At 41.6% G+C, this 23,889-nt stretch overlaps 2 protein-coding genes across 3 annotated transcripts; both read left to right on the top strand.

Annotated features, from left to right (window-relative positions):
• The first annotated feature begins 2,183 nt into the window (after positions 1-2,183).
• Positions 2,184-4,079, top strand: LOC133414828 (transmembrane protein 100). The gene has a single exon (XM_061700487.1). It carries the CDS (start codon positions 2,390-2,392, stop codon positions 2,756-2,758), a length of 369 nt encoding a protein of 122 aa, XP_061556471.1. The 5' UTR covers positions 2,184-2,389; the 3' UTR covers positions 2,759-4,079.
• A 5,613-nt stretch (positions 4,080-9,692) lies between these two features.
• Positions 9,693-22,364, top strand: ccnf (cyclin F). 2 transcript variants are annotated; one of them, XM_061700465.1, is made up of 17 exons: positions 9,693-9,908; positions 10,532-10,683; positions 10,854-10,960; positions 11,076-11,143; positions 11,629-11,825; positions 12,769-12,822; positions 13,004-13,108; positions 13,375-13,452; positions 14,741-14,895; positions 14,991-15,155; positions 15,363-15,486; positions 16,563-16,743; positions 16,818-16,905; positions 17,973-18,072; positions 18,158-18,291; positions 19,493-19,668; positions 20,309-22,364. In XM_061700465.1, exons 1-17 carry the CDS (start codon positions 9,896-9,898, stop codon positions 20,773-20,775), a joined length of 2,364 nt encoding a protein of 787 aa, XP_061556449.1. In that variant the 5' UTR covers positions 9,693-9,895; the 3' UTR covers positions 20,776-22,364. The 2 variants fall into 2 exon arrangements, with proteins under 2 accessions (XP_061556449.1, XP_061556448.1); XM_061700464.1 differs by having other exon boundaries at positions 10,529-10,683.
• The last annotated feature ends 1,525 nt before the right edge of the window (positions 22,365-23,889 follow it).

Genomic DNA, 23,889 nt, shown 5'->3' with positions numbered 1-23,889 from the left:
TGTTTTTCGTTTGTTTCCCGTATAAATATTTATTATGACTTTACCGGTGCATAAGCGTAGGTTAGTGATATACTACCGCACATTTCAGCATTTGTACAAATTGGATTACGTCACTACCGTAGGAACAAAACTCTGTCGTAAACCCAGGATCCCTTGTAACTGATCGAAATTTTCCTGCTGTACAAAAAGAGCATAAGAATTAAAAGACAAGTTGTTTTTTTTAACTTCGCAATTGAATAGCTACTCCGTGTTAACAACAAAAACCTTGGAACGACAGAAAAAAAACGAACAATTTCTTGACCCTTTCTTGGGTTTTCCAATGCATGTCATCAGCAGCTTATCACTCAATCTTAAAGAAAGAAAGAAAGAGATGGGCGGGGGGGGGGGGGAAATCCCCCATTTTCAAGTTAACAGAGACTGAAAAGAAAATCCACAGGAACTCAAAAGTTCCCCCAGGAATCTCGGCTTGCTTTTGAACATGTTGTTTTCTCCTCCAGTGCTCACAAAAACATTCCTCTCTTCCCATTCCCTGCTTTGTTTCGCTTCTGCCCCTCTCGAGTTCTCCTTCGGAGCTGCAGCATTGGCCGCCTGTGTTCGTCACGTCAACTGCATTTAGGCGTACTGTATTCTTTATTTTACCTTGTCAGCGTTCCCCTGAGCGAGGCGTTCTCCTTTCGTAGAAAGGGAAAGAGTGTACTTTATCTTCCGGGATCTTACACTAACGGAGCATGTTTGGCATGCATCTGAGAATATTAGGTATCCAATTATCTCGTTAATGTGGGCCTTGAGGAGCTGGAGTCCTTTTATCTAATCACGACGAGACAGCCAAAGTCATGCTACTTCCTGCAATTTTGAACCATTCATTGATTTTGGTTGCATTGTCAGTTGTAAAGGACTAGACACTCACTGGCCACGATATTAGGTACCTGGGCATCATCTAAGGAACGGTGTATCACAACCTAATGAGTCCAAGCGCTATAGAAAGTGGATGAATGGATGGATCGTAAGGCAGGGCTAGTGGTTAGCATGGATGCCTCGCACTTCTGAGGTTTGGTGTTCGAACCTCAGGTCTGGCCTTCATTTGTTCTCCAGTTTCTCTGGGTTCTCAGGCTTCTTCCTACATTCTAAAAACATGCATGTTGTGCATCGACGACGGAATGTGAGTTTAAATGCTTGTTTGTCTACATTTGCCGATCTGCAAATTGACTGGCGACCAGTCCAGCGTGTAGACGGCCTCTCGTCCAATGTCAGATGGAATAGGCTCTCGGTCACCTTTGACCATAATTAGGACAAACGCCATTCAACAAAAAACGGGTGGAAGGATGAATCTTGTTACACTGTGTCGCTCAACTTAATTAAACGTCAGTCTATCATTTCCACACAGTTGTAGCAACAATAGACTGGTCGAGCATATTGCCGTTCTGTGCCTTCTCCATGGAACGCATACCAAACGGAGGTAATGAGTTGTTCAGCATCAGACAGACATCTTATGAAGAGACACGAAAAAAGTAGCTAGGCTATGTGGCGGAAGGTTGATTTGATGAAAAGCAAGGGAGAACTGCGCCTCGTGGCTATAAAGCTACTATTCCGTTGCCTTTTCATTCAACGAGACCTGACATGACTGCCGTTTGCGTGAGCGGCTGGGAAACGTTTCATCGTGTCACATGCGGGCACGCTCAGTAGCATTTCTGCGTGTAAAGGCGTCGTCTGCTTGGTGTTTTAGCCAATCTCCATGTGGAGCCGCGCGCATTAATAAAGACGTGGGTAGATGTTCACATGGAGACACCCTCTGGTGCAACACTAATGAATTTTCATGTGGGGGGGGGGGGGGGGGACACACACCTTTGTTATTGCAGAGTGTCGCAGTGCATGTGTGAAATTTACGACAAAGAAGACATCCTCCTTGACTCTGCAGTTGGCTTCTGCCCTTTTTCCGCTACTGGATAACATAGAAAAAGACTACAACTATGAGGTATTGATGTGGAAATGCAGGAAAAAAGAGGGACCCGTTAACCCTCCTCCTTGCTGCTCTTCATCAGCCGTCTATCCTCCCCGATTCAGCGTTGCCGGACGTCACGGAGAAGAACACCAATGGGAGCACTCCGACTTCCCCAGAGCTCCTCCTAGTCCCCACGCTGCTTTATATGTGCCTCGCCACTGTGCTCCGTCCCAGTGCACAATGTGCTGCATCAGGTTCACAGCGGCCGCTGTGCGGAGAGGCAGTCACAAAGGGAGGAGGGCAACGTGAGTGTTGTTTTAGGACCAACTTCGTCAGAAAGCTTCTCCTGTTCCGGTCTGCGGAGACCACATAGCTCTCTTTGACTTTCCTCTATCTGGTGGACTCTACAGAGGGGTTTGAAGCAAAGATTCACATGCCCCTGCAGTAAAGATGGGCTGCACCACGGTGCCCCTTGCGTGCCAACCGCAAGAGGGACAGTCCTTGGAAGCCGGTGGCGCCAAAGTCCCGGAGGTGCTCTCCTCCTTGGACCGTTTGTCCCAGGCCACCGGGGGCATGGAGAAGTCTTGGTACCGCTGCATCTTCCCCTTCGGAATCATCTCGTTGGTAATCGGCGTGGCGGGGACGGGGGTCACCTACACCTACAACGATCTGCCCCAGACCAAGGTGGTGTCTGTGGTGCTCCTGGTCACAGGGCTGCTACTCCTTCTGATGGCCACCGCCTGCTGGACCGTCCACAAGAAGAAGAGGAGGAAAAAGAAAGAGGGCGGCTCGTTCTCCTCGGAGCAATGCCCGCTGTGAAGCGTATGCGAGGAGGGGGGGCAAGTGTTGTCGGAACTTAAAAAGCAGATGTTGGGGAGTTGACTGAAGAAGCCGGCACTCCGCCCCCTGCATGTGTGGTATTCCCTCTTTTCTCCCAACACAGAGGATGACAGATAGACAGACACTCAGGATCTGTTTAGTCTGGACCATTTTGGAGTGAGGAGGGATCCACCGCATCTCACATGATCTTCAGAATCAGAATCATCTTTATTTGCCAAGTATGTCCACAAAACACACAAGGAATTTGTCTCCGGTAGTTGGAGCCGCTGTAATACGGCAACAGACAGTTGGACCTTTTATCATCGGACGGCAGGTGTCCGGTGTCAAAACAACCTCCAAGGAGACTAGTGCATATTTACACACACTGGCAGTCCTCCCTCGCTATGCAGAAGCACCGCCGGAGTCACTGCTGGCGTCACCGGTGCACGTCAGTTGTGGCATTCCTCACTTCCCGGGACAGGTGACTCTCCGAGAGGGCAGGAGCGGGGCCTGAAGACGGCAACCCGATACGAGCGGCGCACCCACGTCAGCGGACGGCGTCACTCCCTCGTCCTGTGACACCGCAGCAATGTGTTGGGGGTGGGGGCGGGGGGGGCTCTTTTATGCAACGGGAGAGCGGAACTTGAGTCCGCGAGGATCCCCGTGGTATCTGTGTGGACGACGCAGTCTAGGAGAGGAGCGCTCGTAATAAAAGACTCCAGGACTTACTTATCAAGGAACACAAATATTTGCATCTGCAAAGCCCGCAAAGTGGAGTTCCTGTCGAGGTCTCTGTGCCGGGTACCTCAACTCCACACAAGTCAGGACAGGATTATTGAAGGACACATGCCATAACTCCATAACTAGGACCCTGACTGATCCGGCTCCGCTAGTAGCCCCTCCCGCTTCGTGCCTTGACCAAGCACACATGGAAAAAGGCTCTTGTCACATTTGTATGTTTCCATATGAACTCATGCCCCTCAAAAATCCACTTTCCCTTGCGCTGACCCTCATAATCTTTTCCCAGGAAAACACTTTCCTCATCCACCCCATCTGCGGTTGGACCTCTCCCGTTACTTGATCCCTAATCGTTTTTCCAGCTGAAGACAATTATCAGACTTCATTTAAAAGGAACAAACTTGTCCAAATAAGACAGCCCTGGCCTCTCCTGTCTAATAGCGATGCCTTTTTCCCCTTGAGAGGCAATAGTGAGACAGCAAAGCACGACCGAGGGGACTTGTGTCGGTGGTTTGAATCCAGGATTTTCTTCTTTCACTCACTGTTCCGAATTCATGACCACAGGTGAGATCTGGAATGGAAATCAACATATAGCTTTTTTTTTTTTTTATATATATATATATATATATATATATATATATTTTCAATAATGATGAACAGGCCATCTTCGAGATAGAACGCTACCTCCTATTGGATTCAATTGTGTAGCATTAGTAACATAGCAAGAAATAGTCCAGCACGCGTCATATGCGAAGAAAGATTTCTTTTTCCTACGGTCGTCTATTGACAAAAGACTAGAACAATTCCATCATCAGACATGACAATTGCATTTACAATAATATGACAAGAATATGGTCATAGAAATCAGAATTTGCTTCCCTTTTTAACTCTAGCAACACTACGAGTTTTTTCTCGAAACATAACTTTGATTTTCTGGGTGGCCCGCTATAAAACCAGAACTGTTGTCTATAGTAAAAACTGCAAATATAGGTAGCTATGCTCTGTTCTAAATTAGTCGATGCTAGAAGCCGGTGTTTCACAGGAGGAGTTGCCTGTTTTACTGTTGTCTTAAAGCATTCTTATTCATACGGAGCCCCAGAAATTAAATAACTGCCAAAAAACATGACATTGACGAGAACACAATAAGAAAGCACACTTGCCTTAAGGACGCACATTACAGTTTCTAGCGAAGGTGTGCTCCATTTGCTTACCCAGACGTCAAAGTTGTTCATGGGAATGAAGTATTTTGTGCGCCCGTTATACCTATTTAGTGGCCGCAAAGTATATTTTGCCCACAATTGAGTATTTGGCGCCCACAACTTAGTATTTTGTGCAAACATTATATATATATATATATATATATATATATATATATATATATATATATATATACCACGGATCACACAAAAGGAAAATGCAATGCGTTGAATGTATGTAAACTAAGCGTGACGCGCCCCTTTTACCCTTGAAAACTATTGATCGCCATGGCGGCAATCGGCATTTGCACTGCATGTCGCTGGCTCAACTGTGTCGTTGCATCCAGAGGTAGCAGATCTCACACACAATGCCAAAGTCGGCCCTCGTTTGTTAGCCACGAATCCATCACGGTCTATTTTTCCTTTTAGCTGAATGCGCATTTTAATGTTCCCGTTGCTCGATTGTCAGAGACGGAATCGGGAGGGAAATGGCATTTTTTTGCTGGAAAAATATGGGAATTTATGCAGTGAGGCAAGTCGGTAGGATTAAATCGAAATGGGTCCTAATTACCGCATTGAATCACCGTGTGTATCTTTATTCAAGGTTGAATTGTCAAAAGGATCAGTAACGCGTGGTACGTGCAGTACATACCGACAATCGGGCCAAGTTTAAGCATTTTGCCTCTCTTGCCATCAAAGTCGGCAGAGGCCAGATTGTCGGAACGCTCAAGCGATTCGATTGTGCTGTGGGGTGTGTTTTTTTCGTTTTTTTCCTTTTCGACAATCATAAACTTTAAACCACCCCCGCGCCCCCAGAGTTTGTCTTCTTCTTTGTATAATACACTGTGGCACCATGCTGCCTCTCACAGGTCAGTCTTGTTACTACGACAGACATTGTCGCGTAGGTGCTCGCGTTTTAAAAATCGTGTGTGTATCCTGCTTTCGTGAGCTAAGTTAACATAAATCCTTGCCGATGCAGAATTCAATCGTGTGGTTGTGGTTGTGCAGTACTTGGGAATGTACACAAAGATGCCGTTAAAGCTTAACACACTCAAACAGTATTGTGTTTTTTTAGCAATTTCTTACTATTCTGTGCCATTGTGTTACCCTGATGCCCTTTATGCAGATGATAAAGTGACCAGATATTGTTTGTTTTTGTTTTCCCTTCTGCCTTTGAACATGAAAAATAAGGGAAAATCTACCTCCATGCTACTTGTGTGGGAACACTAATTCTGTACTTTCGCCCCCATGGACGGCCATGTTTTCTGCTTGTGCTGTTGGTCGAGATGTGTTTTGGTCCTGTACATGCGACAACTTTATATTTGTACTGTATATTTCTACGTAGATGTACATTTTAAAGTGGTGTAAATAAATGTTCAGCAAAACGTGTTTGTTTCCCTGGGTGGTTTATCCTCATGTTCTTTGCTTTGGGAAAATGTACAGTCTCATCTATTGTGTAATGACAACAAACCACAGTGGAACGTCCCAAAGTGCTGCAATGTGGACTTCAACCGAAGTTTCCTCCCTCGAACGTCAAACAAAACGTGACTTTCATCATAATGTATGACGTCGGAAAATTTCAACTCCGTGAGCATCGAAAAAATTACAGCCTAAAAGTGTGTTTTGCTTTTTTGCTCTGGCTTTTATTATGATGATGACCAATATCCAAATGGAATTTAATGTGGTGTAAGAAAGGGTCTGACTGTGTTTAACGTAACATCATTTTACAGATAAATATATATATGTACAATCGTATGTTTTGATATTTTACCAAGACAATGCTGACATAAATAGCATGTAACTAAAAGCATTAGTGTCGCGTGTCCCACTTTGCATTTATTTTATTTTGGTTTTATGGTGATCAGGTTTTTTTTTTTGTTCTCACCAGGTTTTATGATGGTGTGTGTCAGGTAGTTTTTGTTAGTTTTATTATGCCATTGTCAGGTATTTATAACACTTTTTCACAGTTACAAATTTTAAAATATTGATCATATCATGAGTGACCAGGTTTTTTTGTTTAGTATCGACGTGTGTCAGTTGTCCTGAAAGGGTGAGTCGTTTTACTTTAGTTTTTGTTTTACAGTGGTCAGGTATATTTTCAAACTTTGTATGGCAGTTAATAATGTAAAAATGTTTTTTTATGATTAGCCAAGAACAAATTAACTTTAATGTACATACTAAATTAAATACAGCGTTTGACCACATTACAGGATTGTTTTAGTTTGATGTTTGTTCTCCTTGAAATGAACACTAAACACAAGTGCTGGGAAGCAGCTGTGTGCGAGTGTGTGCTGTTTATGTGTGAGCGAAGTGGGCGCGGAGGCTAACAGGGCCAAAGCGCACATGTGGTGGAAGTCCTCAGTTGCTTTGCGGGCCTCGGCACAGATGACAGGAAACAAGATGTGGGAGCATCTCATCCGCCTGTTCCGTCTCCCCGGCTTTCCCAAAACTTGGCAGTCAGCGATGTTTGATTTTTAGAAAGATTTAGAAAGATCTTAAAAGTGGATAGTGAGAGAACAGCACAGCGGTGGGATGTTTTTTGTTTTTTGGGTCAAAAGTTTCAAATAACAGTCCGTTTGGCCCAGGAAACCTTCAAGGGGAAGCTGGAGAGGAATTTGGCTTTATCAGCCAGAATCCAAACTTAAATGCACTTGGAAATCTGTGGTGTGGAAGTCAAATTGCGGCATGCATCAGCAGTCTTTTTCTGACCCAAAAAGCCTGAATCCTGTCATTAAAGCAAAAGACACGTCGGCAAAGTATAACTTTAAGGATGTGCACTTAAATGCAACCAAATTTCCCCCTACAAGAAATATTACTTTTTTGAATTAGAATTTTACAGGCCAAGTTCTGAAAATGACTTGTTCTGGCCTCATTAGGAAAAACTTTGCATTTTAACAGAGAAAGTTAATAAATTAAGAATTATTCATTTACATTACAAGATTTAGTGGTGATTTTATGAGGGGAAGGACGACGTAATGTTAAAATGGTCATTTTTGTGATAATATTACACATTTTTCAAATACATTTTAAAAGGTTTTTTCACATATTTCCACTTTTTTTCTCGTAACAGTGCAACTTAATGTGAAGATGAGAGGCTTCCTAAAAAACAGCGATACCGATACAATATAGATTCAAACGTATTCAATTGCAATCTTATGAGATATTTTTGTAGTATCATTGGTTGATTAATATTCTAATAACATTGCAGTTCTTTTCTCCCTACATTATGACTTTATTTGCAAAGAATTGCAACTGTTTTATATATTTTTAATTTGAATATAAAATGTAAAAAAAATATTATCATTTTAAATTTTAGCATAAAAGAAATTATCCTTTTTCTTTTCCGTGCGGCCTTTAAAATAATCTGATCATGTATTAGAACATTTTTAATTTTTTAATTCACGTCATAGTACAACTCTATTACAATTCAATATGATGACTTTGGTATAATATTGCATTGTTATTCGTTTGAATTATAATTTTACATTTCTTTTTCCTTTTCAAAGTGGCCCTGGTAGTATTTAGTTGATTTATTGATTGACTGATTGATTGATTTTTTTTAAATTAGTTTTTGCTCACATTTTATCACACAAGACGTTTTGAGGAAGTGAAAAAAACAAACGACTTCAAGCAAGCAAAAAAAAAAAAACAGTTCTTTCTCTCTACATCAATTACATTGTCTGTTTCTATTCTCTAGCTGCAATTATTCTAAACTGAGTTTAAATGCGCCAATTGATTCCATTTCCCCTGAGCCGTTTACTGGTCACTTTGTGTTTTATTGAGTGTACTGGGTTGGAGTTTCCATGGAAACAGTGACTGCATCCACATTAAGGATGTCACAGCCTCCGCTCCACCTGAGGTCACACACTGAGTTCTGAGACAATTGGATCACACAACACGATGTGGCGAGAATTACAAGTCGAACAAAGATAATAATTCATTTATCACGTTTCTATAGGAAGATAGATAACCGCGTTGTTCTTCAAAAGCATCGACATGACGCATAGTATCGTGATATGTCTTCCTTTTTTCCCTGCCTCTGTTGTCTATAGTGCTTGCTCATGTGGGGTTCAGGTGGTCTTTATGCCAAGTACCACCTAAAAAATACTTAGCTTTACCAAGTTCCCAAGTTTTAATGTTTAAAAACAACCCAAAAACCACTAGATTCTGGCCTTCGAAAATTATCTGTCTAATCTGAAAAACAAATACAGATAAGGTGTATTTTGTTCGGTTGTTATTGTTTGCTATTTTCGAATTTATTTTTTGCTCATGCAGGACATCATATTAGTTCAGTCTTGTGTGTCCTGTCCAAATTTTGCTTTCGGCAAAGGTGTGTCCAGCGATTTATTTTTTATTTTCAGTATGGACACTTAGTTTTATAAAAGAGGGAAGCATTTTTGGTTTTGTACCAAGTTATCAAAACAGGTATTCTATTATATAACAGACAGTAAAAATATATATTTTTTAGTTTATACATTATAGTATGTATTTGAATAGTATGAATTTAATCATTACTTTTTACTTTTACCATAGTGCTTTTACACACGCCACCTCTGCTCTTTATTGTATTTATAGACCTTAATTTAATTGAGGATATGACTTTTTTTCCATTCTGCCCAGTGTGTGCATGTCTCTTTAAATGCCTTACCTTTAAATCGTGCATTAGTTTACTCAACTACGTATCCCACAATCCTCGGTACGCCGAAAAAGACAGTGGGCGTTCCTCATTTTCAGCTCAACCAATAGCATGCCCTTCTTAGCGAGCGCGTACTTCGAATCGCAGCTCCGCTATCCAGTCGCGACGCAATGTTCTGCAGTTTATAAACTCCGGCCAATAGGAGCGACCTTGACCAGTGCTAGCCAATCGTGTCGTACCTACGTACGCCCAATCAAATCAAATGCAGTGTTTAAACAGTCGGCCCGGGCGGTGCTTCGAGGAGCTTCTGGGCGTGCCTAACAAGTAAGGACTCATGCTTGGATTTGAATTCGGCCAACAATTTCAAACATTACTGATTAGTGTTGCCCCAACTTGGAACCGAGGGTGTAATTTGACGACAAATTCCCCCAAATTGTGTTAAATTTGTGTGCGTTTGGTTGTATTTAACACTTAGCCGACGTCGTCGTGAGGTTTAAATCGCTGCTTGACTGCTGTAAAGTTAGCCGGTGTGAAGATTCCAGATACTGTACATTGAGTACACTTGCAATGAAAGCTGGTGGTAAGTCACTTTTTTCCCCTCCCTCTCCACTCTTACTTAAATCACCTCATATGGCTTTAAATGTTTTAACGAATACCTGTTAAAAAAAAAAAAAAGAAGTTTATTCCTGCATATTTTAAATTGTAACTGTTTGACATAGTTAGCACAGTTAGCTCGACGTACGAGCTCAATCGTGGATATTAACTCACAGTCGGCCTCAGTATTGATGGAAAACATGGTTTCCATTTGACTTATCAAGCGTTTAAGTTGTCTAAAAGTACACCGCGAATGTTAAACAGCGTGAGGCGTAAATTTAAAGTTTACACCACTTGAGCCACAGGAGGGAAATTTGGGCGCCCACTTGGGTTAACTTGTTGAGCTCACCAGCTAGCTACTAATCCACTCCACAATTAGTTTAGCATGTTATTTCAGTGCTTTCAGGAGGTATTGTGCGATGGAGATACAATGAGAAGTTCTTGACTACAAAATAAAAGTAAAAGACATAACTGAAATATGCAGTGAATAAGTACCAGGAAGACACAGTAGAAAAGTATGTACAATATTTGTGAAAATGTATTTTTGTGGCGTTTGCCAAGTCTAAGCGAAGGACAATGTTTGAAATCCACTCCCATTTCTGTCAGCAGTCCACTGCCATTGCCCAAAATGCTACTCCATCCCGGTTCGAAAGAGGGTCCGCCTGCGCACGCCAAGCATCACCTTGTTGAGTCTGCCCGAGGAGGTCCTCCTCTGTGTGCTCCAGTGCATCTCTGCTGAGGACCTGCTGTCAGTCAGGGCTGTGAGTCGTCATCATCATCATCATCATCATCCTCCTTTGATACACACCCGACACGTCCACGCCACTTTTCGCAAGCACACGCGTCGCCGTCCCCCGCCCCCCACGTGATCGGTTTCAGGATCTTTATTTTGCGCTGCCGTGTTGACTAAATGAAGCTCTCTTGGTTGCAGGTTCATTCTCAGCTGCGTGACATTGTTGACAACCACGCCAGTGTTTGGGCCAGGGCCAGCTTCAGAGACACTTGGCCCTCCCCCGACAATTTATGGTTGTTTGATAGGTAAGCGGATGAAAATGAATGGATGGATAAAAACACATTGATCAGGAGTTAGTTGACTCTTTTTATCTATGGGGTTTCTCTCTTACCGCAACCATTTTTAAAAACATTTTCACAGAGCTGCTGAAAAGGGGAATTTTGAAGCGGCAGTCAAGTTAGGGATTGCTTATTTGTACAATGAAGGACGTAAGTAAAATAATGTTTTCTCATGTGGTGGAACCTCCTAAAGTACAACACAATTCATTCTGTGGCACCAGTCGACTTCAGTACAAATGTTCCCATTGTGGGATCGATTATTCAATTGAAGAATTTTCGGTTAATCAATCATTAAAATAATTGTTAGTTGCAACCCGAGAAGTATGTTTCGTTCGAGTTCAAATCATCATCATACTATGATGGTTTGCATGACGTCAGCAACCTCGAAGCATCGTGATTACCATAGAGCAGGAAATGGAACTCTCTGTGGCTGGCTGCTCAGTATGAGCAATACAATTCTGACAATTAGGAAATGTTACTTCAAACTACAGTTGGTGTAAAGATTTTTTTGGAAACATTTGGAAGGAGTCCAGTGTCACGGTCCGGATGGTGTTCATCTTTTGCCGTTTCACTGTTGCCAAAAAGCATCTCTTGAGATCGTAGTTCACCGCGCGCATCGTTTTTCTCCAAAACAGCGCTGCTGAGCGACGAGGGCCGTGCGGACGTGTGCGGGCGTAAAGCGTCGCATTTCCTCAGCCTCGCAGAGAGCCTGCGCTCCCCCGCCGCCGACCCCTTCAGCTGGCTGTTCATCCGGCCGCCGTGGTCGCCCACCGGCAGTTGCTGCAAGGCGGTCGTCTTTGACCGCCTCAAGGCCGAGTGTGACGACAACAAGGTAACGTATGGAAATTGTCGTGGTCATCAGTGACAATAAAGATTCTAATTCTGCCGTTGTAGACGGTGGGGTCCTCGGTTTACGACCGAGTTCTGTCTGAAGTCAAGGACGCCCCTGTAATAGCTGTAATTCAAGAAAACAAGGTGTCCATGGCATTTTTAAAAGTATTAGTATTAAATTGCATTTGAAAAGAGTTTAAGTTTTTCCATTTTTAACTTTTATATATTTTTAACAGTGTCGTGTTGGCTTTAAATTATATTGAGACAGTATTGAACAATACCTCTCTTGTATATAACTTTCTGTTTATAGTTTCATGTGAGAGATGAATAACAAATATAAAAATGTTAAATATATACTTAATGAATGTGTTTATTAATTTAATAAAATACAATATTTTGTGTTAGAAAAGAGGTACTATATTTACAAATCTTTTCTATTATGATTTGTTTTTTTATTTTATATTTTTTATTTATTTTTATTTTTTTCGTTTTGTAAAAGGTAAATTTTTATTGTCAGTTATGGTTTTTTTTTCTTACTGTTGTATCACCTGAATTCCCCCTCTGGGGATTAATAATGGGGATTTTTATTTTATTTTTACTGAACTTTTCTTTTTAAACTCTCTTAATATGGAACATTGCAAAAATGCAAAATGAAAACACAGACAAAACTAAATGGGATACTAATGGGCATAAAATGTCGTACTTTTTTTTTTTTTTTAATTGAAGACATTTGTATATCTGCTTCCTGTATGATGCTTTATTTTGTAAAATATACCGTGCATATTTTTTTCTTATGCTTTTATTTGGGTTTGGGTTTCTGTATCTTATCTGTTTAATCGTGTTGCGTCTATTTTCCTAAATTCACATCGAGGACACTGAAATCTCTAAAATGAATATATTTTTTAAAAATGTGTTGCTAAGTTTCTCCGTCATTGTTTTGCCAGGAGAAGAAGGGCCCCTTGTTGCACTGCTTGGCGAGAGTGTTACAGCTGTTTGAGGTGAGTTTCACCCAGTTCACTCTGACCCGTCGTGGTCAACACAGCCTTCTTTTAGCCTTCCTTCCCATTCATTCATCAAGCATCCTCCACACGCATGACAAAGCACAACTAATTAGATCAGGATCCGAGATGAAGAGCATGAATATCGTCAGTGGGACTCAATGCTCTCATCTTTCCCTAGGAGGATGACAAACATGCTGAAGCCATATCCATGTTGGAAGAGTCTTCGCATTCAGGCTGTTTGCAGAGCTCCTATCTCATATGGGAGCACAACCGCAAAGCGGCTGTGAGTTTTGACATTTTCACTATTTCGCTGTTTTCACACTCAAAACTCAAATTCAAACATTTTAAAGGTTTGAAAAGTTGTTAGATTTCTAATTATTTTTCAAATTGTCTCGACATAATATATTGGGTCTTTTGTTACTGGTGCCGTTTTCAGCTAAAAGTTGAATAAAATTGGTGTTTTATCTCATGATTTGGCAATCGTCTACATATGAATATCCCCCCCCCCCCTCCCCCCCACACGTATGAGTTTTCTGTTGTGACTTGCAGATGTCAGATCCAGGCAGGTACCTCCAATGTGTTCGAACCCTCAGGGACTATGCTGCAAGAGGATGTTGGGAGGCCCAGGTGTGTGTACAGGAACATGTGTCCCCCTGATGTCACTCACTTCAGTTTTTAACATCGTGCTTTTTTTTCCCCCCACCCCCATCTGTTATGCTTTTTGTTGTGACCATTTTACATCCTAAGTCCAGTTCCAGAACAAATACTGCTATAAAATCCACAAGTACAGTGGTGCCATGACTTATGAGTTTAATTTGTTCCTTGACCATGTTCATATTTCAAAAACACTCATATTGCAAATATTCTTCCCCAATTTGAAATGATGATGAAATGAATTAATGCGTTCCAGCCTACCACCTCTCAAAAAACACCAGCAAACCTTTTTTTTTATTTATAAGTAGCACTCTACTATATAGTACTTTTTAAAATAAATAACAAGGTGTGCTAATAAGACAATAAAATAAAATGTAAAGAATAAATAGTTTGTGCATCTTGAAAAAAATCAATGGACAATATGCTGCTCCTTGTGGTGTGTGCATTTTAGCCACCGCGTGGCAGTATGCTACATACATAAGTACACGAAGAAGACTCTCATCAGATACAAATAAACAGCTTGACGCAAGCACTTGACCTCTATTTTTTTTAATTCGGTATATGCACAATCTACTTCTGCATTCGGCAAAACTCATAAAAGCACTTCCTCCTCTCTAGGGTGAATGGCGACGGGGGCCGTGACAGAGCACCCGTGGGAACTTTTTAAACATCTACAATGTCTTTTTTTTTGTAAACAAGGTCACCACAGAGGCACCAAAGATGACAATAGATTGTGTTTGGGCTTCGTTTATGTTTACATGTCCATCCATCCATTTTGCGTACCGCTTATCCTCACAAGGGTCGCGGGCGTGCTGGAGCCTATCGCAAATATCTTCGGGCTAGAGGCGGGGTACACCCTGAACTGGTCGCCAGCCGATCGCAGTATGTTTACATGTATGATATATTTGTAAAAATACATTTATTGTATGTATGCATGTGTATAATTTTTGAACAATGACACCAGCCATAAAGAAAACAACATTTAAGCAAGTTCTGCTTCAAAGAATGATGACGCAAGATGTCCGATAGCGTAGCATACACGGGAAGTCCGCTATCCCCTTTTCCCGCGTTGGTCAGGTGACATTCCGCAAATAGCGGATTGGTCACTGTCTGACAAGCTGCTGCTTGTTGTAAAGTTTTCTCCCGCCATCTAGTGTTTGTAACGCAAATTTTTGCTCACAACTCAAGACAACAACAAAAATCATCCACAGTGTTGTGTTTTTAGTGTGACTAGTGTAACAATTTGTCTCACTCTGTGCAGCTCTCCCTTGCCAAAGTATGCAGCAGTGGCAACCCCCTGGGTTTGGAGGCTAAGGCCTGCGCCGACTTGGTGTCCCAACTTTTTAGAAACTCCCAGCAGGCAGAACGGCACAGCAATCGCAATATCCTTAGACGAGGCATCAAGGACACCATGAGGTAATGGCTAATCCTCCACGATGACATCGTTCTTTGCTATCCCATCGCTGGCCTCGCGGCCCTCACTCTCTCCCCAAATTTGTCTTCCTCTGTAGGTACATTCTGGTGGACTGGCTGGTGGAAGTGACCACCATGAAGGACTTCTCTAGCCTTACACTGCACGTGACCGTGGGCTGCGTGGACCGCTATTTGGCGCTGTGCTCCGTCCCCAAGGTTCGCCTTCAGCTGCTCGGGATTGCCTGCATGGTGGTTTGCACGCGGTAAGAATTCGAATGACTTGCCTGTTATCCATTTTCAGGGTTTTTCCTGACTCAAATTGCAGCTGTACATTATATGTAGAAGCAGCAAAAAAAGCAGATGTTCTTTCATTTTTACAGTGTTGCATTAGAGTGACAAGCGGCTTCTTGCCAACACTGATTTTTTTTACATAAAATTGCTTTTTTTTTTTTTTTTTTCCCCCTTTGTAGCTACATGAGTAAGGATATTCTTACCATAAGGGAAGCAGTGTGGCTAACAGACAACACCTACAAGTATGAGGACCTGGTCCGAATGATGGGAGAGGTTGTCTCTGTGCTGGAGGGGAAGATCAGGGTGAGTCTTAACCACAAAATACAAACACTTTTAAAAAAAAAAAAAAAAAAAATATATATATATATATATATATATATTTTTTTTTTTTTCAAAATAAAAATAAATCACATTTGTTGAAAAAAACAGTCAATATCCCCAAATTTTGTGAAATGTTTTCTATATTGAGGGGAAAAAATATTTTTTTCAGATTCATAAAAATATATCAAATCTGGTAAAAAAAAAAGGGTTCTATAAAAATGTTGTGCATTTTCAAATTTTCTTTTCATTCAACAAAATACAAAAAGCATTTTTGACCTTTTTGTTTTTCTGAATAAAAAAGGAAATAGTCACAAAATTTGGCCAGTGAAAATCACCTCAAAAAGATATAATTTCCTTTTATCAGAAAAAAACTATGTAATCAATGTATGTTATTTACTAGATTTAAAAAAAAAAAAAAAAAAAAATTTCATTTCATCTGAAAAAAATACTTCTGTATTGTTTTGTTGAATTGAGAAAATGTAAAGAATTGTTAGATGAAAAACGTGTCATTTGTTTGTGATACTAAAATAACACTACGTTCCAGACTATCTTGTTCTTTTAGGCTACAATCTAATGAGACTAGTATAAGAGCTATTAGACACATTCTGCTTCACTCACAACCACAGAATCTGAGACTCGGCCCAACTGTGTGTTGACCACACACGCAAGGATTTGCGACTGTAAATATTGAACAGGTTCTACATTAATAATTGTTTGCCCCAACCCTTTTCCTGAGCATATCGAGGAGGAAAAATCCCTCTTAACACAAACTACGCCTCAGGATAATCTTTCAGAGACATCCTTTGCTGACTTTGATTGGAAGGGAGGGAAAATACTCAAATTTGGCCAGATTATCAAGATGGGTACCCCGTTTCAAATTTTGCAGGTGCACTTAATGAAGTGGTTGGTAATTCTATATAAAGTGTAATACACGATGTCGTATGAGTAGGTGTTTCATGTGTCCTACGTAAAACTGATGTTTACATGTATAATCTGCCGATAAGTAGTCTCTGAGTTTAAAATTTTAAACCACTGTTGTTCTGTGCCCTCCACCTCAGAGCCCCACTCTGCTGGACTATGGCGAGGTGCTGCGCTCCCTCCTCCCCCTGGAGCGACGGACCACTCACCTCTTCAGCTACATCTGCGAGCTGTCCCTGCTCTACTCGGCCCTGGCCACGTCGCCGCCCTCCGTGCTGGCCTGCGCCGTGCTGCTGCTCACGAGAGCGCTGCATCACTACGGTAACCCGCCCGTGTGAAGAGCGGCATTTGCCATTGAATCATAGGATTGACTTGTTCTAATTTGATGTACGCAGCTCCCGTCTGGCCTAGTCAGTTGGTGGACTACACCGGCTTCTCCAAGCAAGACCTCACCCAGCTTGCTGTGCTGCTTTATGTCAAGTGGTAAGCCGCTCACAACGAGCACAATCACCCACTCTTGTGCAACACCGCTCCCCACACTGATGCTTTTCCCCACTAGAATCCTTTTTCCTTATCTGCCCTCTTTGCGCTATTCACTTGATCACTCGCTGGTTTCATTACAACCTATAATTTCTGCAGTTGCCAAGGAAACCGTCTGTGTTGATGTATTTTATTTATTTATTTTTTGCAGAAAGGTAATTTAATTGCATCCATGCAGTGAAAGTGTTGACTGTAGATTAGAGTTGGCGCAATTAATGAAAGGAATGAAAAATGCCTCAAAAGTCAAAACGTGGCTTTCAAGCCATCGTCATGTGCGTTATCCTCCAACTCATTGAACACCTAAAGGGGAGGTAGGCAAAATGGGGTCTGTGTTTCCTATATGGCCAGCTCTGTTCCTTCTATAAGGCCCACCATGCATTTATATTAGCAAAAATCCTGGGGGAAAAAATTAAAAATAAATGTCAACTTAATTTTTATCTCATTTAAATTATTGGTTAATTGGGTTGTTCTAGATGATAAAATATATATATATTTTTTTTACATGAGTTGTTGTTATTTTACAAAATCTTACCTCTCTTTATGCTACTTAAATCATTGCCCGTGCGATTAATAAGAATTGTATGATGGTGACAGTGTGAGCACTCGGCAAATCTAATTCCCTTTGAAGTGATTCCTGGGGAAATTTGCCTTGAAATGAGTTAGTGTCTCAGAGTGGATTGGGTTCGACTTTAGAGGTTCCACCGTCTTCCACTAAATGTGCAACCCCTGATCTTGATCAGAGGTTGATCTTGATCTTTTGATCAACTGCTTCGCTGGGCATAAGTAACAGAACATTGTGCAATAATGACCATTGATCAGAACTTGCCTTTCACCATGTTCAGTGAAGCCTGACTGATGAGCTACAAGGTTGTTTAATGTCTAGTGGCCAAAAAGAACAGAGGGCCATTAACCTGCCCATAAAGCTGTGAAGATGGAGTGGGAGGCCATCTTGATTACATGGTTGCTGAGTATTGAGATTTGAGTGTTTTGTCCTATTTCCCTCTCCTCAGTTTCAGTCAAGATTCTCCCACAGACTACAGACACGTGTCTCTTACTGGCGTGAAGCAGCGCTTTGAAGATGACATCTACCAGCACATCAGCAGAGAGAAGGTACATGCACCTTTCCCGTTAGTCCCTTCTCCCTCCCGAAATACTGTCATTTATAACAAGAGTTGAAACTGTTTTGCTTTCCAAGGTGATGGATTATAAGGATCTGTGTCACATCCTTGAGATTCCTGAAGTGGAACCTCAGTTGGAGCCTCCCAGTCCCACTGGCCAACCAGCGGACATCCACGCTTTCCTTGCTTCGCCTTCCGGCACCAGTAAACGGTAACGCACGCAAATTCTCATCACACTAGAGCTAAATGATATGAACACACACCTTTAAAAGCAGTCCATTTCTGTAATAATAATGATGATAACAATTCGGAGGTTGTGGGTTTGAATGGCCTGCCGGGGCCTTGGTTGATAGGAAAGTAGTAATTGGTGTCAAGGAATTATGTTTTTGGAGCTATGTTGACGTGGTACATTTCAACATCTTTGTATATTGGGGGAGGATCTAACTTTAGCCTGGGTTGTTAGTAGAAGTTACTGAGAGTCTCGTACACGCACATACCTTTTCGGTACAGTTTCCCCCAAATCCATTGCAGCTCTTGCTTACCTTTTGGCTTAGACATGATAGCAAAGGCGTCGAGCCCATGCACGTGGATATATTGGATATTTGGATATTTCTGCATGATTGTGTTTCAGTGTCTGGCCATTGCTTGGAAGTGGCTTTGGCTCTTCGCCCAGCTGAGTTTCCAAGTCATGGTTGGAGCAATTTGGTGTGGGAGTGCTTATTATGTAAATTAGCCCCACTGATTGTAGCACTGTTCCGTAACAGTGGGTCAAAAGTGCGGAATGGCTTGCCTACAGACACATTTACATTTTACACTCTTCCCCGCATATTCGCTACTCGCTGATTCACCGTTTTGCAGATTTTTTTTGTTATAACCCATCTTCTGTTATTCGCAGAAAAATTCCCTTCGGTTTTGGGGTTCAGGCCGAAGCACTGTCTAATATAAACGTATTTCTGCGGTGTTATGGAACTTGAAGTGATTTGAGGAGCTTCAAATAGTGCTTTGCTGCAGTCCTATGGCATCCATAGCCAATTCTAAACCTTTTTAAGTAGGTGTCAATTACCTGTGAATTTTCGCTATTTGCGGCAGAGCTCGGTCCCCAACAAATTTACTTCAGTTCACTCTTGATTGGGTGTGCGGGTACTCCTGACAGCCAGCAATTTACATAAAACAGAGAATACATTTTCCAAAATATGTCCCCTTTAAGGTATACGTAAAAAGGCACCGTGTGAAAAATGAATGCGTCAACATGACAAGTCCTCCTACTCCTGACTTTGCTCATTTAGCTTGCATCCTTCAAATCTCCTCCAATGAGCCACACCAGACGTGAACTGTTTATTCCAGAAGGTGTTTGTTTGATCCATCTGTGAGACCCTCCAATGACTCACCCGAACCTTCCCTCTCCTCCCAAGGAGGCGCGATGACAACAAGCAGGCGGACCGAGGCAGCCGAGTGACCACGCCCACCGCGGAGCTGTCCAATCAGGAGCAGACACTGCTGGGCGACATCCTAGACTGGAGTCTGGACGCTTCCTCCTCTGGCTACGAGGGCGACCAAGAGGAGAGCGAGGGGGAGAAAGATGGAGACTGTGAGTCATGTGGGGAAACGGATTGGGAATTAGGCTGTAGCTGTAACAAAAGAGCAGCTGTAACTGTCACTCAGGTCAATTATTTTCAGATTGGTACCGTCGGACACAGCGTGCACTCATCTAACGCCATGAAAACTGAGTACAAATGAACACAATATCAGGACAAAATAAAATTAGGCCCACGACTGTCTTTTCACAAACAAAGAAAATGACCTCGTTCTGCTTACCAATTGAGCGAGAGAACTAGGATCTCTCAGTGGCATCGCTTTGAAATAGAACATTTCATTTAAAAGCGGCAGGACATGGGGTACATGTCATTTACAGGGGACATAGCAATTTCACACAGTAACGCGGCATCCCGTAGTCAAGAAAATTCGATGCGTGACTATGTCAGCGTGTGATGTGACCAATAAAATAGTTGTCGCACTGCAACAATTGCGTTCAGCACAATAGGAGAAGGGAGTGTGGCGTGTGAACTTCAGACCCCCTGCCCAAAGGGGCTCGTGATTAGTAGTGATGCATCTGTGACCGTCTGACCATGACTCGGCAATCCATTTGGACCATAGTGCTCTCGGTGATGACGCGGCACTTTCACTGTCAAAACCCAGTGACTCATCGCATGTCTTCCTCTTTTTGACAGTTTCGATTATATCCATCAAAATGGAGGCTGACACAAACGCGAGACAAGAGAATTGCCGGGCGCTTTCCAGCGACGAAGACTGCTTCAGCGAGGACGAAAGAGACCGGGCCTTGCGTCCCAAAGAGCAGGATGGACTTTTCTTCTCCGCGGACGACCACAGTTCAGGCTACTCGTCGGTGCAGAGCGTCAGCCCGTCGTCATCGTTGTCGTCCTCCTCTTCTTCCTCTTCCTGCTCTTCTCTTGTCCCGTGCTTGCTCAAGACTTTTCCCACTTCCCCCAACAACGCCGCTTCTGCTCATTCCCAGCCGGGCTTCCGCCTTTTGGTCCCCATGCCACGGCCCCGCGGCCACTCCAGCAAGCAAGTCAAGCGGAAGAACTTGGCGGCGCACAGCAGAGGTGAGGTGGAGCGAGAAGAAGATGAGAAAGATGGGCAGTATTCCGCCAACGTGGGCTTCCGGATTCTGTAGACTGTGATGGTCAGTTATCATCCAGCACTTTTTCCCCTCGCCATAGTCCTCGCTAACAGAGAGGGCGAAACTAGTTGCACCACTTCCAAAAAGTAACGGATATTCATCTTTGTGTAAAGTTTCAGGATAAACCTAAAATGCGTTGTATAACTTTTACTGGTGAACTTAATTTGATCTTCACTAAACTTTTGAATGTACATGTCACTCAGTTTAGGGTTTTAGTACTTTTTGCACAATTTACTGTTCTCTAACAAGGGGCTGTTTGACAAAATTCACAACAGGCGTTTAATCGATGAAGAAGTGTCATCAGCATGTTGCAACACCGATACAGTGAGACTGGAAGAGTCACAGAAAAGCAGACATGGACATTCTTAGAAATTTTCATGGATCAAAACACCTGTTGTGAATTTTGTCATTCAGCTTCTTTTTAGGGAAAAAGTTGTGCAAAAAGTACTGAAACGGTGAACAGTTGGCCGCACATGTCAGAAAGCGCCTCTGCAGTTGGACGTGCAGTCAAAAGTTTCGAGAGGGTCACATTAAGTTCACCTGTAAAAGATTATAGTGCATTTTAAGTTCATCTTGAAATTTCAACCGAAAGCAGGATATCCCAAACTTTTTGCGAGTCGTGTTTGTGAGAGAGGCATTTATTTGTGCGCAAAAAGCCAAACAATCCCAATTTGGACCAAAGACATTGGCATTCAGGCAGGAAAAAAGGACATTCACTTTTTTTTTTTTTTTTTTTTTTAAATCGTATTTATGGTGGTAATCGCAGAGTAACTCACGATATTATCACAATAGCAATAATGGATATATTGGTAGAAAGGGAAAACCAATAGAAACGATCTCATTGCGCATTAAACGTGGAAAGAAATACAATATCTGAATATGGAAAAAAAAAAAACGTTTACCATGAAAATAGTCTATAACTGTTTTTGGATATGGAGAGTTAATACATGGGAACGATACAAGCGGTTCCTCGGTTTGCGACGGAGTTCCGTTCCTACATATGAAAGTCGGAATGCAACGTAGTCTATTATTGACCTATGTTGTAGTAAAGTCATAATTGCAGTAAATATTTGTATGGGGGGGGAAAAGCAAGCCCATAAATGTAAAACCAAGTATGGCGGTAACTGAGAGTGCTTTCTTACGCCGCTTGCTGTTTTTAACCTTGAAATGTCAGGACTATTGCAAACCGAGGAGAATCTCGTACGTTCTTATTTGATGTTGGTGTGTCCATCTGTTTTGTCCCATTTCTCATGCAAAGGTTCAATGTAAAGCGGTTTAATTGTTTTTGTTTTTTTTATCACTAGCAACGTTAAACGTAACCTCGACGGCGCTGATTACCACACAGTACATTTTATTTTTTGTTTACATGGAAGAAGAAAAAAACAATACCTCCCATGATTTAAAACCTCTGGCTGTCTATTTTGGAACCACTGGCTTTTCTCAGGACCATTTATTTTTAATTTTTTTTACAATAACCTCATTGGATGGTTGCAAACTGTGAGGAAACCCTAACTCATGTTGGTGTGGCTTTTTTTTTTATGCACTGTCCATACAATTGCGTCGTGTGTTTGCCAAACCACTGAACACGCTGTGTGCCAAAGCTACCTTGTTACCGTTTTATGTTTAAAAACTGTGAATCTTGACATGTGCTCTTCTGTAATCTTTGCAGCACACTAAAAAAGCCACAGCGCTGCGGTATACACATTCAAAAGAATATTTATTTTTCCACTTTTTTTCATTTTTTTTTTTGCGCATGGTTGTCTCGGGTAACTTGGAAGTCTGGCACTTTTGTTTTGAATATCATCCCCGACGGAATGCAAGTGCATAATCATTTGATACTCGGATACAACATCACTTCACATGGCCTCGGGAAAAATAGAAGTTTAGACACTTTCGGGAAATCAATGGTGACCCTATGGTGACTGACTGAATGTTCATATTATTTCATTATGAATAATATCAGTAGTTGGACTGGTTCTCTCCTGTGTTTTCTTTAATGTACCCAGTCCTTGCATGTATATGCCACTACTACTTGAATGTGTGTATTTGTCGTTTCACACAGGCAGCATTTTTCTACCATACACTACACAACTGTGATGTTTTTGAAAGTGTTTTTTTCAAATAAACCCATCATGGATTGTGGTATTTGTTTTTGGGCCTCGATGTCGCTACTCTTATCAAACTACTGTTCGACTTAATGTTTGGGAGTAAAATCACACAATATAGGTTGTTGTAGAAAATAATAGATTAGCTTGTAATTAACCTACTCTCTTTCACTGGTCACATTGTGTAAGGTACAATTGAGAAATACCAATTTGCAATATATAAACGTGTTTCACAAATAAATATTATCGACAGAAACAGGCTGCCATTGTATAACATAGTGTGGAAAACGTGGTCTGTGTACCATACAGTTGATGGAAAAAGTCTACACACCCCTGTTCACATACCTGGTTTCAATGAGGTAATTTAAGAACTTTTACCACCATTGTGCCCTTTAAACCTGTACCACTCAAAGCCTGATAAAACAGCTTAACTTTATTTGGGGTTAATCACAGGTAATTTGTGTGGTGACTCCCATTTAACATGCATTTGAATGTGATTAGTTCACATCTACCACCGATATTTAGATATTAATTTGCTGTAAAAGGGTGTCAGCATTTTGAATAACTTAATTTAAATGCCTTTAATCGCCTTTCCAGATTTGCAACATGTTAGTTTGTTTGTTTGTTTTTTTCTTCTGAGACAATAGACACCTTTGTTTTGAAATTCTGACAAAAGGTTCAGGGAGCTCCCAGGCTCAGCGGAATAATTGTTTTTTTTAAATATTACCGAAATGTTAATCTTTCGCTTATCTTTGTTTTAAATTCAAACAAAAACTGCAGGAAGTTTCTACTGATAAACGGCATCTCTTACAAAGCGAAATGAAAATGTTAATAAATAAATAGTTATCTGATGGTTACCCAGTTTTAAATTCACCTCTATTAATAACAAAAGAAATAAAGGCCGATGCCGATATGCTTCAAAATGTCGATACATACATATCGGCGCCGATACAAGAATTATATCCTCTTTTTAAAATATATTTATATATACACACGTGTTCCT

This window comes from Phycodurus eques, chromosome 16, assembly GCF_024500275.1.
Source record: "Phycodurus eques isolate BA_2022a chromosome 16, UOR_Pequ_1.1, whole genome shotgun sequence".
Classification (NCBI taxonomy): Eukaryota; Metazoa; Chordata; class Actinopteri; order Syngnathiformes; family Syngnathidae; genus Phycodurus; species Phycodurus eques.
This window is presented reverse-complemented; position numbering and strand designations above follow the sequence as displayed.